This window comes from Amphiura filiformis, chromosome 20 (genome assembly GCF_039555335.1).
Source record: "Amphiura filiformis chromosome 20, Afil_fr2py, whole genome shotgun sequence".
Classification (NCBI taxonomy): Eukaryota; Metazoa; Echinodermata; class Ophiuroidea; order Amphilepidida; family Amphiuridae; genus Amphiura; species Amphiura filiformis.
In genome coordinates, this window is record NC_092647.1 from 16,278,698 (window position 1) to 16,306,581 (window position 27,884).

The 27,884-nt window shown below is 37.1% G+C and overlaps 1 protein-coding gene across 1 annotated transcript; it reads right to left on the bottom strand.

The window, feature by feature from the left end:
• On the bottom strand, positions 1-24,884 carry LOC140142651 (uncharacterized). The gene is made up of 12 exons (XM_072164651.1): positions 24,715-24,884; positions 20,081-20,169; positions 18,365-18,480; positions 16,556-16,658; positions 10,883-10,977; positions 8,974-9,123; positions 8,183-8,347; positions 6,442-6,511; positions 5,347-5,425; positions 4,523-4,726; positions 3,788-3,848; positions 1-1,565 (listed from the first exon to the last, which is right to left on the bottom strand). The coding sequence occupies exons 1-12, from the start codon at positions 24,828-24,830 to the stop codon at positions 1,449-1,451; spliced, it is 1,365 nt and encodes a 454-aa protein (XP_072020752.1). The 5' UTR covers positions 24,831-24,884; the 3' UTR covers positions 1-1,448.
• Between the last annotated feature and the right edge of the window lie 3,000 nt (positions 24,885-27,884).

Sequence of the window (27,884 nt, forward strand, 5' to 3'; positions counted from 1 at the left end):
AAACATTGATTTGATAAAAAGCACATTACAATGGTGAAATTTCTTGGGTGAGAACCAGAAGGCCCTAAGTGCATTCTTGGCCAAATGAGATTTTGGTACCAAAATAATCCTTTCAATACTGGGCACCATATGATTGAATAGTCATAATCAAGCGATAGCCATCAAAACTGTTATCAGTGATTGAAAATGTAAAACCCTAAGGGGTGAAATCAAAACTCGACCGGCAGTTGACCGCATGTTCCATCCAGTTGCTATTGTTGTAAACAATGGAAACCGGGCAGAACCAGCTGTCAACCGCTGGTCGAGTTTTGATTGCATCCCTAAGTGTACCACTAATGCATGAATGTGTGAGAAGCAGAAGGTCCTAAGTATAAAAATACATGTATCTCAAATTGGCCTTATTTGCACATAGGGCTGTCTGGTTCCAAATAATCCTCACAACACTGGGCACTTTATGATTGTATGCCATAAACATGTTATAGCCACAGAAACTTATCAACCGTGATGAAGGGACCACATGACCAACTACTGCAAAGAACTGAATACTCTGGAGATGAGAGTAGCAGTGTTGCTGGTTCATCAAAATACTGATGAAGTCTCCCGATCGGAAGATAAAACGTCTAAAACATGAGTAAATTATTGGACTTGTAAAACATAATTTACCAATAGTATGATATCTAACAGTCTTGATGAACTTATTCAAGGAGTTGCATTTGTTGACAAATCAAAATTCCCACTTACAAGACTGATTGACTTTTTTTTAAAGAGCCATCAGCTTGGAACTGATGCAGGGAATTAGCATTGGACATATTTAACATTTAACAGTACCAATTTAAAAAATATAATTATAGTTTAGAAGAATTTTTTACTTCAACACTAATTAAATTTGATCGCTTACCGGGAGCGCTTTCACAGTACCAACTGCGTCGTCAGCCGGATGTTATGGCTCTGATGAATTATGGCTTGACAACCTTGGATGACGTCACACAAGAAGATGATGACATCAAAGGTGTTGTCCTCGCCCCTGGTGGTCTTGGGCATGAGGAGGTTGTCCCAAACTGGGTCTAAGTCCAGTCCAGTGTCTCTGTTCAAGTTGGGTCCTTTTTTCCTGATGTGAATGGCTTCTAAGACTCTTCTGGAAAATTCTTTGGGTTCTTTTTCCAGCACATTTACGTTTTCCCAGTCTATTTGATGGGTGTTTTTACTCCTGGAGATATGCTCATGCACAGTAGATTTGGAACCCGCAGCTTGTGTGACGTCATCCAAGGTTGCCAAGCCATGATTCATCAGAGCCATATATAACATCCGGCTGAGGACGCAGTTGGTACTGTGAAAGCGCTCCCGGTAAGCGATCAAATTTTAAGTAGTGTCAAAAATTCTTCTAATTTAATTTATACCACTACGTATGACTATTCAATTTTATATAATTATAGTTGTCTGCATTTTCGTCACCTGACACATGTCTTATCTTTGTTGTTTGAACTTTCTCCATGGGAAGTGACTTTCTCCACTCCATCAGTGGAACTTGCTAGCGGATTAGTTGGTTTTACCAGAGGTACATACCACTGTTAGAAAAAAAAATACAAAAGAATATTTACATTTTATAGCAAGCTTTAAGATACACAAACTGAACATTAATGGTTATTCCTTCATGTAATTTTACACGAAATTAGGGTTAGGGTTAAGGTTAGGGTTAGTTTAGGGTTAGGGTTAGGATTAGGGTTATGATTATCATATCTGACTGACCACTCACTAGGAACCAATATAGTCAAGAAAAAGTTAAGAAACGGAAGTTTTGTTGATAAAAATGAACTAATATGGATTTTCTCTTGAGTTTTCTTAAACAGACCTCTGTGATTTGAACTGAAAGGTTACTATAATTAGTTCAGATCCATTCCACAAAAGTTAAGATTCTTGGTCCCAATGGTATGTTTTGAAATTCAACTGTAAATTGACCCAGAAAGTGGTTCACCTCAAAAGATGTTGGCAAACTGTGGTATGCTGTATGTGGGTGAAAAGGTCAAGCTGGGTTGAACTGTGCACTGCTGTACTGTGCAGTACTTTATGGTTTACACAAGTTTGTCTTTATAGATTTAGTAGTGCATAAACAGCAATATACTATTAGGCAAAAAAAAAAGTTGGTCTCAAAGCTCGCGCGCATTTGTAAAATCATTTTTAAATCATTTTTTCCGGAAAAATTCTGCGAAAATCAAAAGTCGTGAATGAAAAAAAAAATCGCATTTCGCATTTGTTTTCAAACCACTCATGAGACAAACCTGTATTTTTTGTGGCCTAACATGTGCATTGTGCAAACATCCCTTTTAATACATTCATTGCAACCGATGGATAAGTTAAATATTAATTCAGGTTAACTTTTTAATACAGATAGAACATACAAAGTAGATAATTTAAATTAGTATGATAATTATGGTGTTAACCAAATATAATGTTCTTTCAGTATTCTCACCTTTTTTCATAGTTATTTTCTATTAAAGTTTCATTCCTATAATTTAGTAAACAGTTTTTAAGTTTTATAGTTATTTTTACAAGTGAAGTCAAGTTGCATGTGGGTCATACAAAAAGCTAACTAAATCAAATGTAAATTTGGGGGACAGTAATGTAAGTGATTTTCAGCCAGTATAGTATTATGCATATTCTACTTTCACTTTCTGAAGAGAACTTAACTTTTCTGACTTTGTACTTTTCAAAAAATATGCATTTTACTTTTCAAGCAGCATAAAATAAACAGGTAAACAAACAGACAAACAAGCAAATAAAAATACACATAATTAAACAAACAGAAATCCATAGTAAATATACAAGTACTTCATCCTACAAAGATCTGTATTAATAAAAGTAAATGATATTTAATGTAAAATCTGATATGCCTGTGTAGTATGTGACCCAGTCATTGGGTCTACTGGGAGGCATTTGGGGTATCATTGCTGGGTCATTACCAGTGCACTGTCACATTTCGTGGTTTTTCTAGCCAGCCCTGTCAAGTACACTAATATGTCTTTGACAGGTTTATTTACAAGCTACTACAACCATAATAATTTGTCAATGAATGTTTCATAAAAGTTAAGAAATAGGTTTGAGTTGACCCCTAGCAATTCCCATAGCAAGACTAGTGGTGATTAAGATTAGTTCATTTTTATCAAGATTTATCAAGATAAGTTCCGTTTCTTAACTTTTTCTGAACTATATTGGTTCCTAGTGACTGTGACCAGCAGCGTTCGAAATAAGGCCGGTCAGGCGGCCATTGGCCTGTAACTTTTTGGCCTGGCCAGTAACTTTTCTGACTGGCATCTAGTTGCCGGCCCGGCTGGCCTGTAACTTTTTGAGGCATATTTCGAACACTGGTGACCAGTATACAATCTCACTGTTCAAGCAAGTATTGGATATGCCATATGGTTTTTGGTAATTGGTGGAATGCTACATGAACAATGAAATACCCCAGAAAGCTTTCCCACAGTCCACCTCATCTCAAGTTATAACGTCATGTTGGATTTCGCAGTGGCAGATTTGAATCGAGCATGCTAACCTAATCCCTGTATGCATAAACATGCTGATTTGAATCTGCCACTGAGAACTTCCAACATAAGGCTACTGAACAGTGTAGTGGTTGCATGGGGTTCACTCAAGCATATCGATATACCAGTCCCTTGCCTTTGTTGATAGACATTGAGGTCAACTCATCTATATGTGTCATATTCCAAGGTTAATCTAGTGGATGTTCTAATATTGACTTACTTGGTTAAATAGTAAGTAAGTATGCCTAACCTACCTCTTTTGTCATGCCTGCTGTACTTCGTCCTTCTTCATTAAATGGTGGTTTTAGATAGCCCCTAGCAACAAATACACAAATGAAAACAAATGTCGTATTATTACTATGTCTTGCGGTTGTACTGCTTAAGCCAATATGGTTTTGAAAACCAATTATTACATATTTTATACATGCTGCCTACATGTATCTCATTTTCCAAACAGCAATATTTGCTGCGCAGCTTTAATATATCATATCCCTGAACATAAAAGTATAACTTTGCAAATATCAAATTTTCAGATAAGTGGTTACATGAACTCTTACAGAAGAAAGTTAAGAAATCATGTGATATGTAATATGTAGTAAGTTTATAAATCATGTGATGTGTATTATGAACGTAATAAGTTTTATAAAGCATGTGATATGCAGTAAGTTTATAAAAAGATATTGGAATAGTATGTGAAATATTGTACATGTTCACATAACTATATCTTCAACTCACACATAATTTTGGATACCAGGATCCTATTCGTTGAACCTTCTAATTGGCATACTTTTGGATACCTATGTTTGGTTTTACCTCAGTTGTTTTGTCCCATAGAATCAGACTGGGGTATACTTATGGTTAGCAATCATTAAAACCAGTGATAGCAAAAGCAGACAAGACTAGTGGTTTGAGAACTGTCTTGCTTTCAGTGTTTTTATTTATTCTTCACTCTTTTACAATTTTTCAGAACAAGTTTGAAATTGACTTACCTAAAGTGAGCTTTGACTAGCTCATGAAATTTGGGTATACAATCTAACACTGGTTGTGAATTCCTGCAAGCATAGGTGAACCATTTGAGGCCTGCAGCTACATGAGTGATTTCATCTGTGTAGATTATTTCAAGAATGTCAACAGATTCCTTGTCGCTTTGTCTTGCAAACCTCTCTTGTGTTTTGGGATGGACATCAAGACCTCTGTTAATAAGAAAAACAGGTGAAGCTGCTTGACAGGATTTGCTTAAAGGGGCTCCGAGTGAAAAAATATGTGACATGTCATGTCAAAAGGAGACACTTTTGGGCAGGTTATCAAATTCGAGGTTTTTACGTATCTTAAATATAGAGATATTTTGCTCAACAACGCCATTTTCCCCAATGAAATCGGACATTTCTAAGCGTAGATGTTGAGTTCGTAAGTTATGGTATTATAAAATTGGAAATTGAGATATATCCGCCTTTCAATAATATTGTTGACAATGTTGAGGGTAGGAATTACCTTGAAAAATGTCTCAAAAATACAAGATGCCAGTTATTATATTCCGGTCTGAAACTATCAGACAATATTTTAAACATTAATAACATCACAAATTCGCAACATACCCAAAATGTGAAAAAATCACCCGTACCCCAGGCAGATTTGTTGCTATTTCTCCATTTATGATCCTGCCTAAAAGTGTTTCCTTTTGACATGACATGTCACATATTATCTTCACTCTCACAATGTCCACCAAGCAGTAATTATTAAATCCTAATCCTTTAGTTAGTTCTAACTGGCAATAAAAATCAATTTGAGGGAAAATGTGCCAAAAACATCTTACCTTGCTTCATGTACCATGTGTACCACTGCTAATCTGGCTAGAAGACTATCTTTGGTTTCAGTTGCTGATTGCCACAAACCTATCACAATCACACATCACAAATGAATACTTAATTAAAAACATAGCAAACTATTGAGTCTATATTAACCCCCTGAGCACTACCTGCCGAACTAACATTGCCTCTGATTGGTCAATTACATTATAACTTCACTTTAATTACCAATCAGAATGGAACTTTGTAAATAATTCACCCCAATTTTTTAGCTTGGTGAAATTATTCTAACAATGTTGCTGATTGGCCAATTGATAATGAAAACTTTGTTTTGGCCAATCGGCAGGTAGTTCTCATGAGGTTAAAGAATTTGATTGTATGTGGTATTATCTTGTTACTATCCAATGCACAAAGGCACACTTGCCCACATTATTTTTGTGTTGCCTGAACATTCATGGAAACAGTACAGTCCAAACTCTGTCTGTCTGTATGTGTGTACGTTTTTCTAAACACAGGCAACAACTACACACACATGAGAAATCTTTGTATAACAGTCGATGTACAGCAACTATGGGCATCCAGGGGGCGCAACATTCAACGTTCCAGAAACACACATGAATTCAGCCTATTTTAAGTGCCATTTCTGGCATCCCTGCAATACTTGGGCAAAATAAGTTTGGTATCAAATTAAAGCTCTGTTTCTGTATATTACGTAACTTTTGTTGGCATATATCAATGACCATTTACTTTTTTTGTTATTTTGTGGTGCAAAAAGTAAGGGCAAAAATATACTAAACTAGTATAACAGTTCAAGTCTTGAAAATTAACACAGCAAAAATATCATGCTACTTTACAGTATTAGGTCAACTTTAAGTCAAACTCAAATTGATCAAAACGCTCCTTTCTTGATACAACTGCATCTAGGGTCATTTGGTGTCATTGCTAACATTGTGGGCTGGTGCCATTGCTAACAATTGTGGGCTCTTCATCAAGTTTATTTGGACAAACATAACACAACAAGATAACGGCCAAAATTAGCGAGTGCGGACCTCCTTGTTAAATGCACTTTGTCACAGTGTTCAACACCAGTGTTTTAAACTTACCATTATGCACTGGTAAAGCTCCAAAATGGCTACCAAGGCTATGAAGCCTCTCGCTCAGCATCTTGTAATGCTAAAATAAAATAAATCAAACATAACAAAATAAATAAGCAATTTTCAAGAAATTCTGCCTGGTGACAAAAAGGTGATGCATAATGATCTACATGTATACCAAACTTTAATGCAAATTTTTTCTAGCATTTTAAAACGCTGTGAATAAAATTAAACATGATTCTCTGATGAAGTAAAATTAATTTTACCAATAGTTTTTTTTTTTTCAATTAGAAGAGTTTCCTGCCATCACATGGAGCTGATATACCTAGAACTACAAAACAGGTAGCATAGAGTACCGAAGTGTGACGTCATGAAATTTTTTTTTTTTGCATTTCAGCATTTTCATGACCATATTTCAGTAGAACATGATGAAAAACATCCAGTCAAATTTGGTGGGAATCCAGGATCATGAGGGCCCATTTAATGGCATAATACCTAATAGCCCCATTCAAATCAGTGTAAATTGGCCTGGTTCCAACCAGTTATGATCCGCTTCCCACAAAATTTAGACTGTGGATGTTTTTCATCATGTTCTACTGAAATATGGTCATGAAAATGCTGAAATGCAAAAAAAAGATTTTTGGGACATCATCACTTTGGTACTCTATAGCAGCTTCATTTGCAACAACTCATACATGAATGGTTAAATTTCCATCATAAATTATGCTTAATTATGCTATCTTTACTCAAAGAAGTACTTTCGTTCAACTTTCACATAATAATGGATAACACATTAATCCATTATTTTCTGCAGTTTGTAATGATTTAATTAATGTTAAGCTGGTGCTACACCTCTTGATAAATTTGCATTTTTCTATGATAATAACACACTGGTAACAAAAGTTATGTATATTATAGGGACAAAGAATCCAGTTACTATATTGGAATTTCAGTGACTAGCGGTATGTTATTTATGATAAGAATGTACCTCAATTCTTAACATATAATGAACCACTTGTCTTCAATCACTGAAATTACAGTGAAGTACAATGTAATCGGATTCCTTGCCCCTTAAATATACATAACTTTTATTGGTGTGTAGTTATTTTTTGAGAAAATGCAAAATTAGTCACAAAATTTATCAGGGGTGTAGTACCACCTTAGGTTTTTAATGATTTTATAAAGTTTGGTACAAATCATTTTAACTCTCCCAGTACACTCTTCAGTCTTCAGTGGGTGGCTTCCTATAACAGCTCGTTGAGCTAAACTGGAAGTGGGTTGTTTGGACCTCACAGTCGGTGCGGTGCTAAAAACATAAATTTGGTGCTTTACATCAGAAGGTGTGAGTAAAAAGTGGACTGGCTGGTTTAGGGTGTCTTTATCAGGCTGGTCGGTGGCGACATAGCACTGACTGAACTCAGTGCTATGGGCTTGAAAGCACAGATGGAGGGCGCACACACAGCTGATTCGAGGAGATTGTTCCACACACGAACTGTCCTTGGAAAGAATGAATAGTTGTAGACATCTATAGTTGCACTGGGCTGGCGATAATAACACAGGGGATGGTTATGCCGGATGGAGGGTGTGATGCACTGGTAACATGGAGGCAGGCTGATGTTGACAAGTTGATATTGGATTTTAGACAACATAACGGATTGGTACATACATACATCTTCTTATAGGATACACCATCACAAGATCCCCCTTTAGCTTTTGCAAGCCAGGGGATAAAAACTCATTAGTAACTCACCTTGGCTTCATCCGCTGCTACTTTGACAAAGTCAGTAAAGAAATCTCTCGGGAGAGGCTTGTCATTCAATAGTGTATCTGCAAACCTAGCTATAACATCCCAAGATAAATCTATAGCCCATTGCTCTATGTTAGCTAGTGAGTGTAGAGTTGCTATACGACTTGCCTATTAAAACACAAACCAAGTATCAAACAGAATGATCAACAAGATAAGAAACCAATAATTACATACATGTAATATTGAACATTGAAGTGTGACCCAGAAGTGGCATGTTGGCGCAGTGGTACGGGCTCTGCCTTGTAGTCGGTGGATTGTGAGTTAGAGCCCGGCGGTGCCACCGTGTTGTGCTCTTGAGCAAGGCCCTTTACCTTACTTGCCTCTCTCTACCCAGAGGTGAAATGGGGAGCTGTTATGAATATTGTCCTTTGAGCGCTGCCCAAAGGTATGAGCATGCCTTGGGCATTGTATTGCAGCTGACATATTCTTATGACAGCGGAATAAATGTAAAGCGCTTTGGTACATGTGCACATATGTGGAAAGCGCTGTATAAATACCAACATTTATTTTTTTATTCAAGAAAGTGCAATATAGTCTTGTATCAAGGAGTTTATAACACATACATACACTACCAGTTTGCCCCAATTGACATTACATATCACTACCAGTTACGTGGTATGTAATGTGGTACATAATGTGTATTGGGCGAACCTTTTTGGGGTGAATAGGTTTTGGGGTGAAACGTCTCGAAGTGTAAATAAAGTGCAGCAAGTGTAAATAAATATTGTGCTTACCAATGTTCCTCCCTTGCCTCTCTTTATTTTGCCTGGGGCTACCACATTGAGGCTCTCCACTCTGTAGGGCTGATCTGGAGGTGTGTAACTACCAACCAATGATATTTCCCCACAGTCCCACTTTTTCTTTACCATTTCTGTTAGAGTAACCTGTGGGAAGACAATGGCAATTATTATATAAATCATTCAAAGATTCTTGTAATATGATTGGTAAAATACTATTGATTATTTTTGCTATTTTTATTTTCGAAAAAGACTATTGCACTCTGCACGAGTGCAATAGTCAATTTTCTACTGTACTTACGCGCAGCTACCATGGCAATGCTGACATACGCTTGTGGATAATGTTCTTTGACCACCTCAACTCGCCAATACATGGATTTAGGGTTTCTCTACCGGAAGTCAATTTGTGCCGAAATTCCTTCCCACAATGCAATATGCGTATTGCATAACAAAGAATATTGATTTAACTGTATCTATTGTTATGTAAAAATGTTTTTATTCGTTCAATTGAAAGAATATTTCAATTACGCTGAAATATGAATTGCTCCATTCAACTTAGCAAAGCCTCATTGAAACAGTCCATATCACATCACAAGATTATTCTTACCATTGTACTCATAAACATTCAACATTTGTATAATATTCCAATATTTTGTTAGATACCAGGCTTTATTACCATTTGATCGCTCGCCACTGCTAACCCAAACTCATTTTTTGGGATTAAAAATATATTATCCTATTTTGCCAAATGAAACACAGCTAAATCCTAATCCTTAAAAAAAGTTAGTCCTATAACTAGCAGTAAAGGTCAAATTTTAATATTTGGCCAATTTTTGGAAATAAGGGCCAAAAACATGCATTTTTAGGGTGTTTTTCATATGCTGTGACAGTCAAGCCCAAATACTTGTACCAAGACTAATTTCAGTTTATGCATTCTAATTTTAAATTTCATTCTTATACCCAACCATTTAATTAATGTAACACAAAAAAGTGAAAATTAGAGCAAAATTTCAGCATATACTCATTTTAAATGCTTAGACTTGTTCCAAGTCTGTGATTTTTGTGACTCGATTGTCAGAAAACCTGCCCAAAATGCATGTTTTTGCTTTTTTCACTATTTTAGTTAGGACTAAATGAATGATTAGGATTGAGCTACATTTGCCAGAACTTGATAATATTTTTCTAATCCCAAAAAATTTGTGCTGTATTTGTCTGGAATAGGGAGTAAATATCGCTTTTGCTCGCTTCCACTCGCCCAAATTCAATTTCTAGTGAGCAATTTTAAAACCATTGAAGACAAAAATATGACCAGTAGCCTGGAAGAATAATGTACGAATGTGTTTTCTTGTTCGCCTGTTAAATGAGCTGTTGGGGCCTTTAAGGCCTGTTATTACAAATTGCTTGCATTTTGCACAACAATTCAGCCGGGACTCAATGATTAGACAGGAATATAAAAACAAGACTTTTAAAGTGAAAATATAAATTTGAAAAAATATTTCGATCATATTATATTGCGAATAACGGGCACAGTGTGCATCTCAGAACATTCAAATGCTGGAAGGTAGAAACCTGATTGGATTCAATCATAAGGTGCGAGAAGCCCTTGTAACTTCTAATAGATGAAAAAATAAAGCAATAACTGAGTTTGTAACTCAGCAATGGAGCATAAACTCAGCTTAACCCCATGAGAACTACCTGCCGATTGACCAAAATGAATATTGTGTCCAATATTGAACCAATCAAGGAGGGTATTAATAAGATCATCAGCAAATGCAAGTTTGACCATAAATAGTTTAAAGCCTAACGATAATTGGCAATTGAAATGAGCATTTCAATTTATCAACCAATCAGAAATGCTTTCAGATGACCAGTAGTGTCCAGGGGGTTAATGTAAATTACAAATTACCTTTTCTATAGGATCAGCAGTGGATAATATCTTGACGGCCCAATGACACAATGTGTTTTCTGTTGACTTGCTAACATCTGTTTCTGGCTGAACACCTTGATATCAAAACAGGTAAAGCATATAATGATGTATATTCATACCGTAGCGGTAAATGTAAATACAAAGCAAAATTATACTTCTACGCTTCTCAAATTTGGTACACTCACCTGAGCGCTTTCACCGGGTCAACCGGCATCTTCAGCGGATGTTATTGCTCATGAAGATTGACCCTGTCTGGGACAACCTCCTGACCCCCCGGAACCGAGGAGGCGGCACAACATCTTCCTGTTTGACGTCATCAACATCTGTGACGTCATCAACATCTGTGACGTCATCAACATCTGTGACGTCATCGGAGGTGTCCTTGTACTACATCACTAGCAACATCAATCTTCAGAGCAATAACATCCGCTGAAGACGCCGGTTGACCCGGTGAAAGCGCTAAGGTGAGTGTTGAGATAATTAAATTAAGTCTTGCTCAGATCCTGGGCAAGTTTGGCAAGGGAAGGCGAGGAATGGTGAGGAAAGGTGAGAAATGGCGAGGAAAGGCACGGCACATCCAGCACATTCAGACCTGCCACAGATATTTTGTTTGGAACATAAGTAGCACTAAATTAACACCCATTGTTATCATCTTGACTCAATTGTTCATAACCAATTTTATTACACTCAGCCTGAGAGCCCAGGGTCTGAGCAAGACTTAATTTAATTATCTCAACCTCACCATTCCTCGCCTTTTATAATAGGCTACCTCACCTTTACTTGCCCTTTCTCGCCTAGCCTCGCCATTTCTCACCAAAAATGGGTACTTTATCGCCTTTGAGGGTTCTTTTTGTATACTTTGGAGTCATATCACCAAAACATTCAGATTGCAAATTTCGAGTTAAAATTTGGATATTAGTTCTGTCACATGAAAAGGTAAGTTGTGTGGGAATTGAGAAATAAGAGACATTTCTCAGAATTTTTTTTTTAATTGAGAAATTTAACTTGCCATCTTGCATAAATGCAGAATTGCGTCACACAGTAGAATGGTGTCCGACATGCTATGAAAATGCATGACATGCTAGTGAAAACTGAGCAAAATTTCAAGCATTTGTGCTATGTGAAGAGAGCAAAAGTTGATGCGAACGTTTAACTTGATAAATTTGTAATTTTAATCTTACAATTATATATATACGACCGTATTGGATTATTGGGTGGTCTTAGAGAAAAGATTGCCAGAACAGTTCACTAGATTCAGGGGGGGGGGGAATAGGAAATGGATACAGGTGTAGGCTGAGTGCCACAAAAACCTCGAACATTGAATTTCTAGTTCTAAAAGGCTTCAAATAAGTAACAATACAAGGCGGTTCTCGAACCACGAGTCTCGCCTGCTTTTGTGACCGCCTGCTTTTGCGATAACTGTTGGTAGAGAGGTAAATGAATTTGGCGGTTATCGGCTGGGCACGATTATCTGGCCGATGGTAACTGTACCCACCAAGTTTCATGCCCATGCAACAGTTTTTACTAATATGACCTCAGATGACCCCTGATGGCCCTGAAATGACCTTCTAAAATTTTGGCTCTAAATGTTGACTGTACCCCTCGTGCTAAGTTGCATGCCCATACGACAGTTTTTACTAATTTGACCTCAGATGACCCCTGGTGGCCTCGAAATGACCTTCCAAAAATTTGGCTTTAAATGTTGACTGTACCCATCAAGTTTCATGCCCATACGAGTTTTTACTAATTTGTCCTCAGATGACCCTGGTGACTCGAAATTACCTTCCAAATATTTGGCTTTAAATGTTGACTGTACCCACCAAGTTCCATGTCCATCCAACAGTTTTTACTAATTTGACCTCAGATGACCCCGAAATGACCTTCCAAAAATTTGGCTTGAAATGTTAACTGTACCCACCAAGTTTCATGTCCATACGACAGTTTTACTAATTTGACCTCAGATGACCCCTGGTGACCCCAAAATGACCTTCCAAAAATTTGGCTTTAAATGTTGACTGTACCCACCAAGTTTCATGTCCATACGACAGTTTTTACTAATTTGACCTCAGATGACTCCTGGTGACCCCAAAATGACCTTCCAAAAATTTGGCTTTAAATGATGACTGTACCCACCAAGTTTCATGCCCATACGAGTTTTTAATAACTTGACCTCAGATGACCCCTGAGTGACCTCGGATGACCCCGTAATGACCTTCCAAAAATTTGGCAAAACCAAAGAACTATTTCATCAAAGTAATAAATCAAAACAGAAAGATGCTTCCTTTACGAGTTATCACTCATTGAAAGTGCTACTTTGCTATACTTTACATGGAAAGCGACTATCTTAAAGTCGTCATATTTCCTTAATTACATGACCGATCAAGCTGTTATTGGGATATGTGATGCACAGTTGAAAATTAATTGTTAAAAGATTTGGTGACCTCAGTTGACCTTTGACCTTGTATGTGACCTTTGACCTCACGAAATTGGAAAAAGTATGTTGCGCTGAAAAATCCCGGTGAAAAATCAAATTTGGCAATACCAAAGAACTACTTCATCAAATAAATCAAAACAGAAAGATGCTTCCTTTACGAGTTATCACTCATTGAAAGTGCTACTTTGCTATACTTTACATGGAAAGCGACTATCTTAAAGTCGTCATATTTCCTTAATTACATGACCGATCAAGCTGTTATTGGGATATGTGATGCACAGTTGAAAATTAATTATTAAAAGATTTGGTGACCTCAGTTGACCTTTGACCTTGTATGTGACCTTTGACCTCATGAAAATCTAATCAGGTCGAGTACCTCTGGCCACGCAACTCCCCACCAAGTTACGTCACTGTACCCCATACGGATCTCCAGATAATCTGTTCACAAGGTATTTTGCTTATTACGCATATATTATGCAAATTAGGTACTTAATTACCATATTTTACGCTCAAAATCTAATCAGGTCGAGAACCTCTGGCCCTGCTACTCCTCACCAAGTTACGTCACTGTACCCCATACGGATCTCCAGATAAGCTGTTCACAAGGGTTTTTTGCTTGATACGCATCAAATACGCATAAATTATGCAAATTAGGTACTTAATTAGCATATTTTGCGCTGAAAAATCTAATCAGGTCGAGAACATCTGGCCACGCTACTCCCCACCAAGTTACGTCACTGTACCCCATACGGATCTCCAGATAAGCTGTTCACAAGGTTTTTTTTGCTTGATACGCATCAAATACGCATAAATTATGCAAATTAGGTACTTAATTAGCATATTTTGCGCTGAAAATCTAATCAGGTCGAGAACATCTGGCCACGCTTACTCCCCACCAAGTTACGTCACTGTACCCCATACGGATCTCCAGATAAGCTGTTCACAAGGTTTTTTTGCTTGATACGCATCAAATACGCATAAATTATGCAAATTAGGTACTTAATTAGCATATTTTGCGCTGAAAATCTAATCAGGTCGAGAACATCTGGCCACGCTTCTCCCCACCAAGTTACGTCACTGTACCCCATACGGATCTCCAGATAATCTGTTCACAAGGTATTTTGCTTATTACGCATAAATTATGCAAATTAGGTACTTAATTACCATATTTTGCGCTCAAAATCTAATCAGGTCGACACCCTCTGGTCATGCTACCCCTATAAAGTTTCATCATCATAGCACTTACGGTTCTCAAGATAACGCGCGTCACAAGCTTTTTCCGAACACACACACACACACACACACCCCACCCCACACACACACACACGGACACACACACACCATAGTGATTACTAAGTCTCTCCCTGAACATTCAGGCGAGACAAAAATCGGTGATAAATGAAAGTTAATGTTCAAATTGAAAAATAAGGGTCTTTGGGTGACAGATCAAATGGAAAAATAGGCATATGGAAACCTTTGGGGAACTAAGATTTTCCGAGCTATTCCACGCTTGAACTCCTATGGAAACACAGACTACAATTGGGTCTTTTTTACATCTCATGCCACCCAAACATAATTTGTAGTGATATAACTTGGATCTGCTAGTTACATGGAGCTAATACTGTGATCTTTGATTTTTTCAAAAATAAACATGCTCGAAACTTGTTTAGACTCGTGTATCTTGGGGTAAACTTTTATTTTTAGTCAAAAATCGCGAAAATTTCATTGTAAATTTTGCGTTTCTTGAAAAAACCGGGAGCTTCTAGTCAGCTTCTATTCACCAAAAAAATAAACAGCGCCATAAATCACTTGGATCTCTTGAGTAAAATTTCTTCCGCTTTGTGACCGCTTTCCATTGATGGAACATTCATTTTGGTAGCTTCAGATTAAGACTTATGTGTGTTCAAGAAAGAAAAAATCATGAATTTGAAGTCGGACTGAAATCTGGTCATCAGGCCGTTATATCCTAGTCGTTTGCACAGACCTAAACATTTCGACGTACTGAATGCGCAAAGCCAATCGATCAGGAAGTAAACAAACAACCCGCTGAAGAGGTTAAGTGGGCTATTGTGTGTAACATGGACAAGCTTCTTCGCAAAGTTCGTGTAGATCCCGGTGTAGATTCTTTCGTATTTGTGGCCAAATTGTAATTAAATTTTTAATTTTTTGTATTATTCTATAACCACAATATTGCAAAATAAGTAATACAGAATAATAAAACACAATATAAAGTGGTTAAAATAGAAATAAACGAGTCGTATGTCAAAATAAAAAATTTCAGGCCAATTTTGATAGGGTCCTTTTCACTAAAAAGGTTTCCATATGGGGTCTTCGGGTGACAGAGCATGTGTTCGTAAACAAATATGGGGTCTTTGGGTGACAGCGATACTGAAAAAGGGGTCTTAACAGCCCTCCAAAGACCCCCCCAGCACTAGATATGAAAATACTTCAGTTTGAACAAAGAAAAATAAGATTGTCTGACCATTATTGCAGCTAAGACAAACTTTTGTCACCCTAAAGTAGGCACCGGAGTTTCGCGCGATCGCGCAAAATTTTGCCAAACACACTACTTTTCAACGTAAATTCACCAATAATAACCTTTTTACAACATAACAGGCTTCCCGTTAGTTAAAAGCGTCATTGCGTCCAGATAATAAAAGCCCCAAAATTTTGACCCACCTGCTGAGAATTGAAGTAAATTCTGCAATATTTGTAAATGCAACGTCAGGAAATCGTGCACTTTTGGCATGCTTTCCGAACGATCGGTGGCCTGATGGTGGGGAAGTCCCGATTGATTTGTTTACAACCAAGCACGTACGGTTAATGTTTATTTAATTATTTATCACAACCTGACAATATTCAATTTTTAATATTTTAAGTTTATTTTCTCATAAATAATCTAGGTTTCCTAGTTTTTGACCACGTTTCGGACCAAAACTGACACAGAAATGAGAAAAATTATCATAGCGAATGGAGATGGAATATCATGGCGAAAATGCACTTTTATTTTTTTTTAACAATCAACATTTGATGAGGTGTAGACCCGGGGTACGTGTGTATCGTCATAATCGTGAATTTAAATACTGGAAAACGCATTTTCGCGCTTTTTGACTTGAATATTCGTGCATTTTCGCGCTTTATAAAAAACCGGCCGCGCATTTTGCCGTTTTAAATCGCGCGAAACTCCGGTGCCTACCCTAAAGCAATCCAGTGTTTACCTGTTGGTATATTTCCTTCCTGTGTAGGATCATCTAGAGATAATTCAGCTGATGTATGGATGTACACTTTGCCTTCTACCACACGTATATCATAGGTCTGTTGCTGTATGTGAATAAAATATAACAAAATCAAAGATAAAGAAATAGGGAATGTAAACTCTATCATTTCAATTGTAGCATCAGTTCCAAATTCTTTTTTTTTAAGTGATAGTTTGGATGTACCTGGAGCCAGGGGTCGCATTTAAGGAGTTTGCGCGTCCAGGGACTCCTTATTTTTTGCTTTTGCCCATTTTGGACTCCTTAAATCTCAAGTAGAAAGTGACCAAAGGGTCTGATAAAAACTGTATGGACTCCTTAATTTCACGATGCATGGAGGTATAAATCATCAATTTAAAATAAACAAATAAAAAGATCAGTAAATCTTTTGAATCACCATAGGCCAACAACACTAATAATTTCACTGGAATATTTGACAAGTTCCGAAGTTTAGAATTTCGGACAGATGGACTCCTTAAATTCTCATCGGACCCCTTAAATGTTGGTTTTGCACGTACCGAAGGGTACAGAAAAATTAAATTGGACCCCTTGATTTTGTGTGCTTGTGCTACCCCTGCCTGGAGCAATGACATAGTTAGGACCAAGTAATCTTACAGTTAACATTCCATCTTCATCTATAGTGCTTGGCACATAACGTTAACCAACATACTTTTAGAGTCAAATTGTGTATAATACTTGGAACAGAAAAAAACACAATTGTGTAAATGGCATTGGCATGGTTGGATTCACTTCTGTGTTACGCACCCCCCCCCCCCCCCACACACACACACCCCCACTCGCGTAGGCAGGAAAACGAGGACCTAATTTTTCACTTGATTTAAAACATACTAACCGAGGACTCACACATCCGTTCTTAATCGCCATACCGTGGACCTCACTCACACACACCAGACCACTTACTATCCAACCGTGGCCCGTCCTATACCACCCATAGGTGGACCCGTTTTAAATGCATTTTTACGTTATTTGAGATGTCCTGGATATACTTAAAAGGCCGAGGACGTCCACGGTCACCGGGTGTCCTCATTTGTCAAGTGTGTATCCTTGTGTGTGTCCTCGTTTGCCTGGCTACGTAAACGCACCCCGGTGTACATTGCTCAGTGTACGTGAAAAATTGTCACACACTACAAATACATGTATCAGGCTGTGTTCATTCAAATGAAATTTCTAGCATAGGGTGCAGCCAAAGATTGGTCATACATATGTGACCTGCTCCCACAAAACCAGATATAACTCACTAATTTTGAAAATTGAGTTTTTGATGTCATCATTTAGTATAGGTCTTCAGCTTTCATTTGATGCCAAAATTATGTTTCTGGGGCATGTGGTCCTCATTCTATGGTCTTTCAATGGGAAGGGGGAAGCGCCACATAAAGAAAAGGCAAATGCAAGAAATGGCTTTAAAGTTGTAAAATGACATGTTAAGGACTTTGAAAATGTTAGATTTGGGTGCTTTTTAGACTTAAAAGAATATTTTGTTTTCAGTGGTTGGTTAAAGTAAACATATTAAGGAATCAAAAATAATAAAAACTGAAGACCCGAAATCTGCAAGGTGTTTCACCCCTCTCCCAACTTTGACTTGCCGTATCTTGAAATGGTGAGTGCGACTTATAGCGGGTTTCGTCAGAGCGGGTCATAAAATTTGCTTAAGTCTTAAATAGGATCCCTCAAACCTAGAATTCTGTTTCAAATGCAACTTTTTTTATCAACTACATTTTGTTAGTCTCACTTTAGTTTCAAGTTTCAAAATACCTTTAATCCTGAAGTAGATTCTCCATTATCAAGTCGGAAATCAAATGCATGCCAGGGGCAAACGATGCACAAATGACCATCAATATCCTCAACGTCTCCAAGTTCCAAGGGACCTCCTGGTAAATTGAAGAATTGTATTCAAATTAATTTGACAACATATGGCAAAACAAATTATGACCAAAAAAAGTGGCCCATGCAAACCATGGACACATGGGTACCTTTTTACATGTTTGTAAATAGTACAAACATTTTTACATGTTTGTAAATTAGGACCAGACCAGACTTAAAGTCTGGTACTAAGTCCAGAGACCCCAGTGCACACTACATGTATACTGTGAAAATAGTCTTCGATGGTGACAGTATTGATGTTTTACCAATGACTATTCCTCAATGACACTTTTCATAGCTCTACAATAGTCCTGCCTGCTGCCTTACAACACCCTGGGTGGAACGTTGCAACGGTATGGCACTTAATGCTAATGTAGTAAAAGCCCTGTTACTCATAGGCTTATATAAAGTACAAGCTGATTTTGTTTGTTTGTAAGTTAGACTGCAACATGGTAATTTTTCATCTTTGAAGAGAGAACTACACCAGGAGTGCTCATCTTAAGAATTAAGGGCGACTCCGAAGATGACCGCGCTGGTGATCTACCAATGAACTACCATCCCCCGTGATGAAAACTTCAACACATTACATACATATTTCATCAAAATAACTTCTGAACAGTATTAAAATAAAAGCACATTCAGTTGCTCATAACTTTAACAACTCACATAACTCATAATTTTTAATTAAAGGGGCATTTTGTGATCCACAGCCTCATCCCCCACTTTTCTCAAAAAAAGTTGAGATTTTTATATCACTGGAAACCTCTGGCTACATAATGTTTATGTACAAAATATTTCTTGCAGATTAATTCGTTTTGCAAAGATATCGTGAAATTTGAATTTCGTTCTGGTGCACCAGAACGAAATTACAACGCATTGTCTATGGAGCAGTGTAATACACATAATCATGCATAACTCGCAAACACAAAATCGGAATCAACTGAAATTTTGGGAATAGGCTTTTTTCGTGGATATGTACTGAAAAATGTCATAAAAAGAGGATGCTAGGATCACGAAACACTCCTTTAAAGCAAGTAATTAAAAACACTAAACCTAAAATTTATATGAACATGAATGGAATTTGTTAGCTGCAGTGTGGTAATGCAATAGTAACTGCAACTCAACTGTAAATGAAAATATAAGAAAAAAATCATGACTGAATGAAATTTGATGCGGTTTTAAATAAGTTGCCAACTTAAGGTGGAACTACACCCCCTGATAAATTTTTTGACTAATTTTGCATTTTTCTCAAAAAATAACTACACACTGATAACAAAAGTTATGTATATTATATGGGCAAAGAATCCAATTAGGGCATTATAACCTCCATTTTAGTAACAAAAATGCAATTAAAAAAAATGACCAATGCTATTTCTCTGATATTTTCAGAGTTTGTAGTATGTAGAAATATCAAGTAGTTGCTCTTCTCCTAAAAAATCAAAAGTCCTATACCTCAATGATAAATGAAACCTACATGTAGGTGCACAGGGAAGATGACTTGCAGGGGGAAACATTATATATGAAAATGGTCAAATATGGTCAAGAGAGATGCAGCTCCTCCTCCCTAGCTACACCACATTCCTGCATGTACAATGTAGTATTTCTTACCTTCATGTGGACATGATGCATCCATGGCAAAATACTGGTTTGGAGGCACATGTATGAGCACAACATCTTCACCATCCTCGGCATACAATCTAAAAATGAAAGCAAAATGCACAAGTTGAATGCATGGGCAGTAAAGGACTGTTATGAGCAGTCTTCAGCGGCGGGCGCTAGGGGGGGCAAGGGGCAAATCCCCAATATTTGTTGCCCCCCACACTTTTGAGGCAAAACCCCCCAAATTGCCACTTTAGCGGCAATTTTGCGCAAAATTTGGCTATTTCACCCCTTAAATTCACTTTGAAACCCCTATGCCACCACCCCCCGAAAAAATTCCTGGTGCCGCTACTGGCAGTCTTTCTTTCTTAGTTGAGTGATACAGTCTAGAAAGATTAAAAACAGCAATTAGAATTCATTTCAACTTCTAGTAATCTCCTCTAGTGCTCACAAACCCTGCTTGTCTGACCCTCAATACTCAATACATGTAGGGTGTTGGGCAGTACACAAGAAGAAAAGATTAGAGTGTTTGAGTAGGCCGAGTCTGAATCTGAGATGCAGATGGGGGGATCAGAGTCGCTTGCCAGTGTACATACATTGTACACTGTGCCTATATTACGGACTGTGGTCCCATTTTGTGTGTCAATTGGATTTACACCCTTAGGGTCTTTTAATCTGTTTCTGTTTCCGTTTTCATATGTCATTGTTATTCTGAAGTGTTAGCCTCCTAGGTGTGACCAATCTTTTATTCTAGCCTTTTGTCACTTAGTAATAACCTGAAGCAGGTCAATATATTCGTATTCGTTTCTGTAAGTTATGTTAATTTCTGACTTCAAAACTCCAGATATTTTGGGTGCATGCTCATTTAGACAAAAGAAGTATCTAAATGTTACGCCTAGGTATGACTTGCTTGCGTAAATAGTCTTGCATCAAAATAATTATCAGTGTATAAGCTTGTATACTAGTCAGTGTTGCATTCAAGCGAAACTTGATTTCATTCATTGCTGTAACAATTGGAATCAATGTAATCTGATAAATGCTTTAGGCAGATTGCAGACTCAAATCTATTTTAAATGTACATGTATATATTTTTCATTCATTGGCCAAGCTGATAAAGATTGCAAATTGCGAAGTAGGAGAGAGAGAGGGGGGGAAGAGAGGAGAAGATGATCGGTTGGAGGGGATAGGATAGGAAAGGATAAGATCAAAACAAACAAAACCACAAAAACACAAATAACAACAAACCCCCAAACACACAAAGCCCAAACAAACAAACAACATAACACTAACAGTGAAAGGGGAAGAAGGGCAAAGGGGAACTTTGCAGGAGAGACTTGAAATACAACAACCAATAAAATTCACATCCAAATAATTCAAAAGATAACACAAGTGAGAATAGGAGAGAGTGAGAGACAAAAAGACTTCTAAGAGAAGAAAGCAAGAGATGAGGGAGGGGTCCTTTTTTAAATGTCACATTAATATAGACCAAAGTGACATCAAATTTGCATTCGACCCTGATGTAGGCCTATCCTACCTAGTTAAATGAGAGACATGAGTAAGATTGCCCACTTGAAACACAGGTGTTCATTATACCGGTATTAAATTGATTTATCAAGCATTTATTGACAGACACAAGTAGAGTAACTGACAGCACCTATAAAGCAGTATTCAGACTCTTTATTATGCATACAATATTGTATGCAACATATCTCGTTGTTTAATCTATTGCCATTCTATTTCCAGTAATGTTTAAGTTCTAACGAATGTTTGATGACGTAAAATCGATAATATATTTCTACTAGATATTACATGTAACATATTATCGATTTTTCGTCATCAAACATTCGTTAGAACTTAAACATTACTGAAAATAGAATGGCAATAGATTAAATAACGTAGATATATGTTGCATACAATATTGTACGTACAATACTCGGAGTCTGTGGAGCGCTTTACCTATTGAAATGAGAAGCATTGATGCACCAATACCAATCGTATTCATAACAATGAAGTAAAATTACAGACCAACTCACTTAATCCCTTGCGTTTTGTTTCTGAACAACAGACTTACAAAAACTGAAAAGGTTAAAAGACCCTTAGCATTTTAAGCAGCTTCGAACATTTCAACAAATTTCTTTGCAATTTAGTGAGTTATGTAGAAACACAGTGCAGTATTCAACTGTTTTTTGCTTAATGTTGTGAAAATATTTGGAGGAAAATTGAGAGTTTGCCGAAGAAGAGGACCGTTCAGGTTTGATTGGGAATGGATATCTAAATTTAAGTTTAATATAGGCATGATCCCATTTAGTTTCTCCTACGTTATACGAATAGTTTTAAACAAAAGTGTAACTTAAACACGGGTCGCATTCCACCGTCTGACTGCATGCTGATTGACTGTTGCTTCGCGAATAAAAGGAAATAATACATTGTACAAACAAATTACATCTCATATATCCCTTTGCGAGTACCTCTGATATGTCGTCATTTGATGTCTAGTACGTGTCAGGCCAATGCGCACATCGTTTTACGAACACCGTTACTGCGCATTGCAAGTCGGTGTAACATCTAATTTTTGAGATGGTTTGTATGTTTGAAGGTGCAAAATCAACATCACGACACTTGTATTAATTAAAACAAACAGTGCTTGAGTTTGATTGACAGATGATGTCAGACGCAAACTAGTCTTTTTATCTTTGTCTTTAAATAGTAAAGTACCGTACACAAAATTTAGTTTACAATCATGATTCATGACACTTTACTTATCACAGGACTGTCAACTTTTTAGAATTGCTTGGCGTGATGCGAGACAGAGCCGTACCGGGAATTATCAACTACAATGTTCATTTTGACCCATTATTATTTGAGGGGTATTCAAATCATTTTGATGATGCATGAGATTTTACTCATTTTCCAGCATTTTGCGTGAGATTATACTACCTTGACGTGAGACCGTGAGAAAGTGACCCAATGCGTGAGACTCATGGCCAATGCATGAGAGTTGACAGCCCTGCTTATCATCATGCTTATTACTAATAATTAATTACCCTGCATGCCACCTTTCTTTTGACTTTCAAGAAACAACTAGTCATACATATCTGGGTGTGAACATAACCCAAGACCTGTCATGGAACTTACACATAAACAATGTATCTGCAAAAGCAAACAGGACTCTGGGTTTTATACGCCGCAATCTGTACTCATGCTCAAAGAAAATAAAAGATATGGCTTACAAAAGCCTGGTTAGACCAGTGTTAGAATACAGCTCCTCAGTGTGGGACCCCCACACTCAAATCCTCATAAACCAGCTTGAAGCTGTCCAAACCAGGGCAGCGAGGTTTGTTACTGGAAACTACAGCAGGAAGAGCAGCGTCACCAAGATGAAAAAAGACCTCAACTGGCCTGACTTGGCTACACGTAGGAAAGTAGCCCGTCTTAATCTATTTAATCAGGCTATTGGGGGTCACCTTGCCATACCAACTCGAAATATCCTGCGTCCGGTCCAATGGTCAACTAGACTAACTTCACCCAGTTCCAATAATTGAAACTCCCGGCTCCGACCGGGAGTTTCAACAGGTACTGTGTATGTGTTTGTATGTGTTTAATGTGCATTCACATACACACTTGCCGTCGGTATGAAGAAATCGTTGCTCCAAAACTGACTGCAAATTACACATTTGTAATCATTTTTCACAACAAAATATGATATGAAAACACAGGTGAGCAATGTATAGGTATACTAGGTGAATTCAAATTTGCCATCAAATTGCATCATTTTATATATCAAATTAAAACCCTTGAGTAAACTAAGCCAAAACTGAAAACCTTTTTTTTCATAGCACTTTCCGTAGCAAAGTTACATCTTGTCAAAGATTGACTTTCATCAAAAAGATTCAGCTAGCAAAATTCCCCAAAACGGCATTTCGGGGTGTTTCTAGATCTTAGTCTCATGGCGATAGCAGCTTTTTTTAATGGAACTGCTATCAAAATCCTCTAAAATTCCATGTGCGACTTGATTATCACCATAAAAAATCATATATTTGGGTCAAGTGAAGTATAGAAAACATATTTATGTAGGTTTCCTTCACCGACCTATTCTCGAAAAAAATTCAAATTTCTATGTAAATATGCATTGTGTTGGGGCCCCGGTCTCGGCGAATTCGCTGACTAGTAAATGTGTTAACTAAGGTTTGCCTAGGTTACCTACAAATATATGGAGAGGTCAAACAGGTTGTTAATTATTGTCAATAATAATATTTTGTGACATTTATAATGAAAACAATTAACATTCAAGACACCCTATGGCACCTTCTACAACTTGAGAACAAGTCCTCAAACGTTCGAAATTTGTAGTTACTACAACTGAACTTCACCAAACTCAAGAAACTTCACACCAATTCAAGCAAATAAAAACTGTTGAACAATCATTCATTCCAAGAACACTGATTGATTGGAATAATCTGCCCAAAGAAATCACTACCATAGAAGAGAAACAAAAGTTCAAATCAGCAGTCAACAAATTGTATAACAACACAGAAGAAGAATAACATCAAATAGCACTATACGCGCCCACCTAAACCTGCTTGAGTGACTCCTGCAAAAGGGCTGTTAGGCAGTATTCATCAAGACAAGAAGACAAGACTTACCGGGTACAAGTTTTCAAGTATTTTGCTTCTCCAACACAAAACCATTTGGAACAATCGATCACTTCCTTCAAAGCAGAAACTAGGTCATTTTCGAAGTCATTTTCAAAGGCCATCATGCATTTGTTTCATTATCAACAAACATGTAAATACTGTTTTGCATGTTTGAGCCCGGGGTTTGAGTAGTCCGACGAGTAGGACCTTTTATTTCTAAGTTACCAGACTATACACTTTTCACACTATGATCACTATCTCACATGGCGCAAGAAAGACGAATCGCGAAAGTCCAGTGACCGCGCCCCCCAAAATAAAAGGTCCTACAATATTCGTTGTTGGTGTACCGGAATTCCGGTACAAGTTAACTTGACACCAGTGGTGACATCACAATTTGACGACCAATAGAAAATCCCCAACTTTTTGTTTGACAGGCGACGGTTAAAATCTGAGACAAATTATGCCGAGGGGCTTCCAATTGCGTAACTGGAATTATCAGCCAGACACCTATAGCTGTCCCCGGGTCTCCCTCCGAGGTCAGTCACGATGCACACCCCAACCGCAAAACTAGCATGTCCATGGCAATGGACTGACCCTGAAGTTGTACACACAATTTTAAAACAAACACCTTTCCTTGCAATCAATACCACTTTCTGAAACTACAGAATTTTTTAATTCAATAAGCTTAACACCTATTCACCTGACATTCACTGATATTTGGGTCTTAAATCCTCTGAAAATGTTGACTTTGCATGTCGACAGGGATCCTGTAAATGTATTCATGGTATTAAAATAAGGCAAAAGTAGCTGCATGATCCCTGATTTGGCAAATTACTTTCAAAGTTCGGCCGCCGGTGAAGCCCAGGTCGCCATTCTGGGTCGCCATTTTCCCCTCAAACTACTGGCAATAAATCTATGAAAATATCCAAAATACAGTTTTAACAATTTCTACCTCCAAACTATGCCTGTAGGGATTTTAAATATTTTAGTTTTAATTTTTTTTCACTAGTTTTGCTTGTTTATTTCTGTCCAGGGACCTCTTGTTTAGTTGTTTACTTCTAATTACCATATGAATGGGAAATTGTTTTGGAATGTTACATTTACCTGACGGGGTGATATATTTTATTATTACCGATAATTCTATAAAAATGGGGAAAATATGCATTTATAATTATATATTTTTAATTAAAGTAATTCCATGATGGTTTTAAAATTATTATGACTAATTACTAGTTCTCATCAAATTAGAATTGTGATGGAAAATGAATGTAAACATACTTAAATCTGCAAAACACCCCTGGGAAAGCAGCTACAGTGGTAGAATCAATGGGGTTTCCCAATTTTTAATTACGGTATTGCTCAGGTGCGTGCGGGAAGATGACTTTCAGATGAGGTACATTATTTTGTAATTCCTTTTCACACAATAAATAACTTCAAGATTTATTTTGTGTTTTCTAAGAAATTCTCAGGGGTTGGAAATATTCTTCAAACTTATTTTATTGGAAAAAAGACTTCCAATATTATTTGCTATTCTGTGCAATGCAGTGATGATTTCCGGGATGATTTGTGTTTTCTTTTCTTCCATGATCATCGTGATCAATCCATTTTTTTACTGCCGCGCCCGGATTTCCCACGAGGCATAAATATTTCTCTGGAAGGAGCTTCGCAAATTCATCACTTTTTCCCATCTTTCATGAAGTCATGGTCAAGGCAAAACAGAATTTAGAAAAAAAAAAAAGCGACGTATTCAAACCATGGAAGAAAGATCTTTTAATATCTTGTACATGTTGATGTTCATTTCTCAAACAAGATAAGAAAATGAAGCGAACAACTCGCAGTAGAAACAAAATTTAAATATTCATTTCAACTTATTTTTATATTCTGACAAAAAGTTAATAGGCCTATATAAAGATCTTATCTCGTACATGTTGATGTTCATTTCTCAAACAAGGTAAGAAAATAATGAAGCAAACAACTCGCAGTAGAAACAACATTTTAAATATTCATTTCAACTTGTTTTTATATCTGACAAATTTAGGTATTATGGTCTCAGCTTTTTGGAAACCAAAAATACCCGCGTGAAATTTTCAAAAATGCCAAAATAATTCATTATTTTCAAAGTAGGCCTTATCGGTGTTTTCACTAGTGAAACATAGGCCTATATTTTTTATTGTAAAACATATATTCATAACTTGGAAGCAAAACCAGGCTCTTTTCTAGTCCTTTACCCATTATAAAAAACATGTTTATAAATCGTTTGGCTCAACACGCATTTTAGGTCAATATTATGAAATCTGATGAAATAATGAAAACTAAAAAATGAAAAAGTCACCTCACCAACCTGGAAAAAAAAGTGACGATAAACTCGGAATTGACTTTCATGGGCCTAAAGATCTTATCTCGTACATGTTGATGTTCATTTCTCAAACAAAGTAAGAAAATAATGAAGCAAACAACTCGCAGTAGAAACCGGGAGTAGAAACAAAATTTTAAATATTCATTTCAACTTGTTTTTATATTCTGACAAAAAGTGAATAGGCCTATATTTTTTTTCTATAGGCCTATATCTTTCATCCGGAGTTCATGACATATTCAAAGGCCATGATATTGTTAAATGGATTTTTTTAAATCGCAATATTTTAAATACAACATAATTAAATCAAATGTTTAAAACACGCATGCAGGCTGAATCCAAAATTGTAAACTTGATCTGTGATAAAACCTAGATCACACGTGCTGCGCTCCAAGGTTGGTATCGGCATAGACCCTGGAAGACCATCACTGACCGAGATGAGTGATATACACAACAGGTGGTCGCTGCCAAATCCAGTGGGCGTGACTTTTGGAAGGGTTATTCCATATTTGGGGTGATTACATCATGGTTTCATATTGCAAGCAGTGACCAGTTTTCAACCAACGTGGGGGGCAAGCGACGTTTATTGTAGGACCTTTTTTTTCGGGAGGATAGTGGACTTTTGTGGTTTATCTTTCTTGAGCGATCAGAGTTAGAGTATAGTTGGTAAACTAAGAAAAAAACGGGTCGGGAGGATAGTGGACTTTTGTGGTTTATCTTTCTTGAGCGATCAGAGTTAGAGTATAGTTGGTAAACTAAGAAAAAAACAGGTCCTACTCGTCGGACTAGGTTTGAGCCTAAATTTTTTGTTGTTGATTGATTGACC

Coding starts and splice junctions, on each gene's coding strand:
- LOC140142651 (XM_072164651.1), bottom strand. CDS start 24,830: ATGATGGCCTTTGAAAATGACTTCGAAAATGACCTAGTTTCTGCTTTG. Junction 18,481..20,080: donor TGCATCATGTCCACATGAAG/GTAAGAAATACT, acceptor TCAATTTACCAG/GAGGTCCCTTGGAACTTGGA. Junction 5,426..6,441: donor AGCTTTACCAGTGCATAATG/GTAAGTTTAAAA, acceptor TGATTGTGATAG/GTTTGTGGCAATCAGCAACT.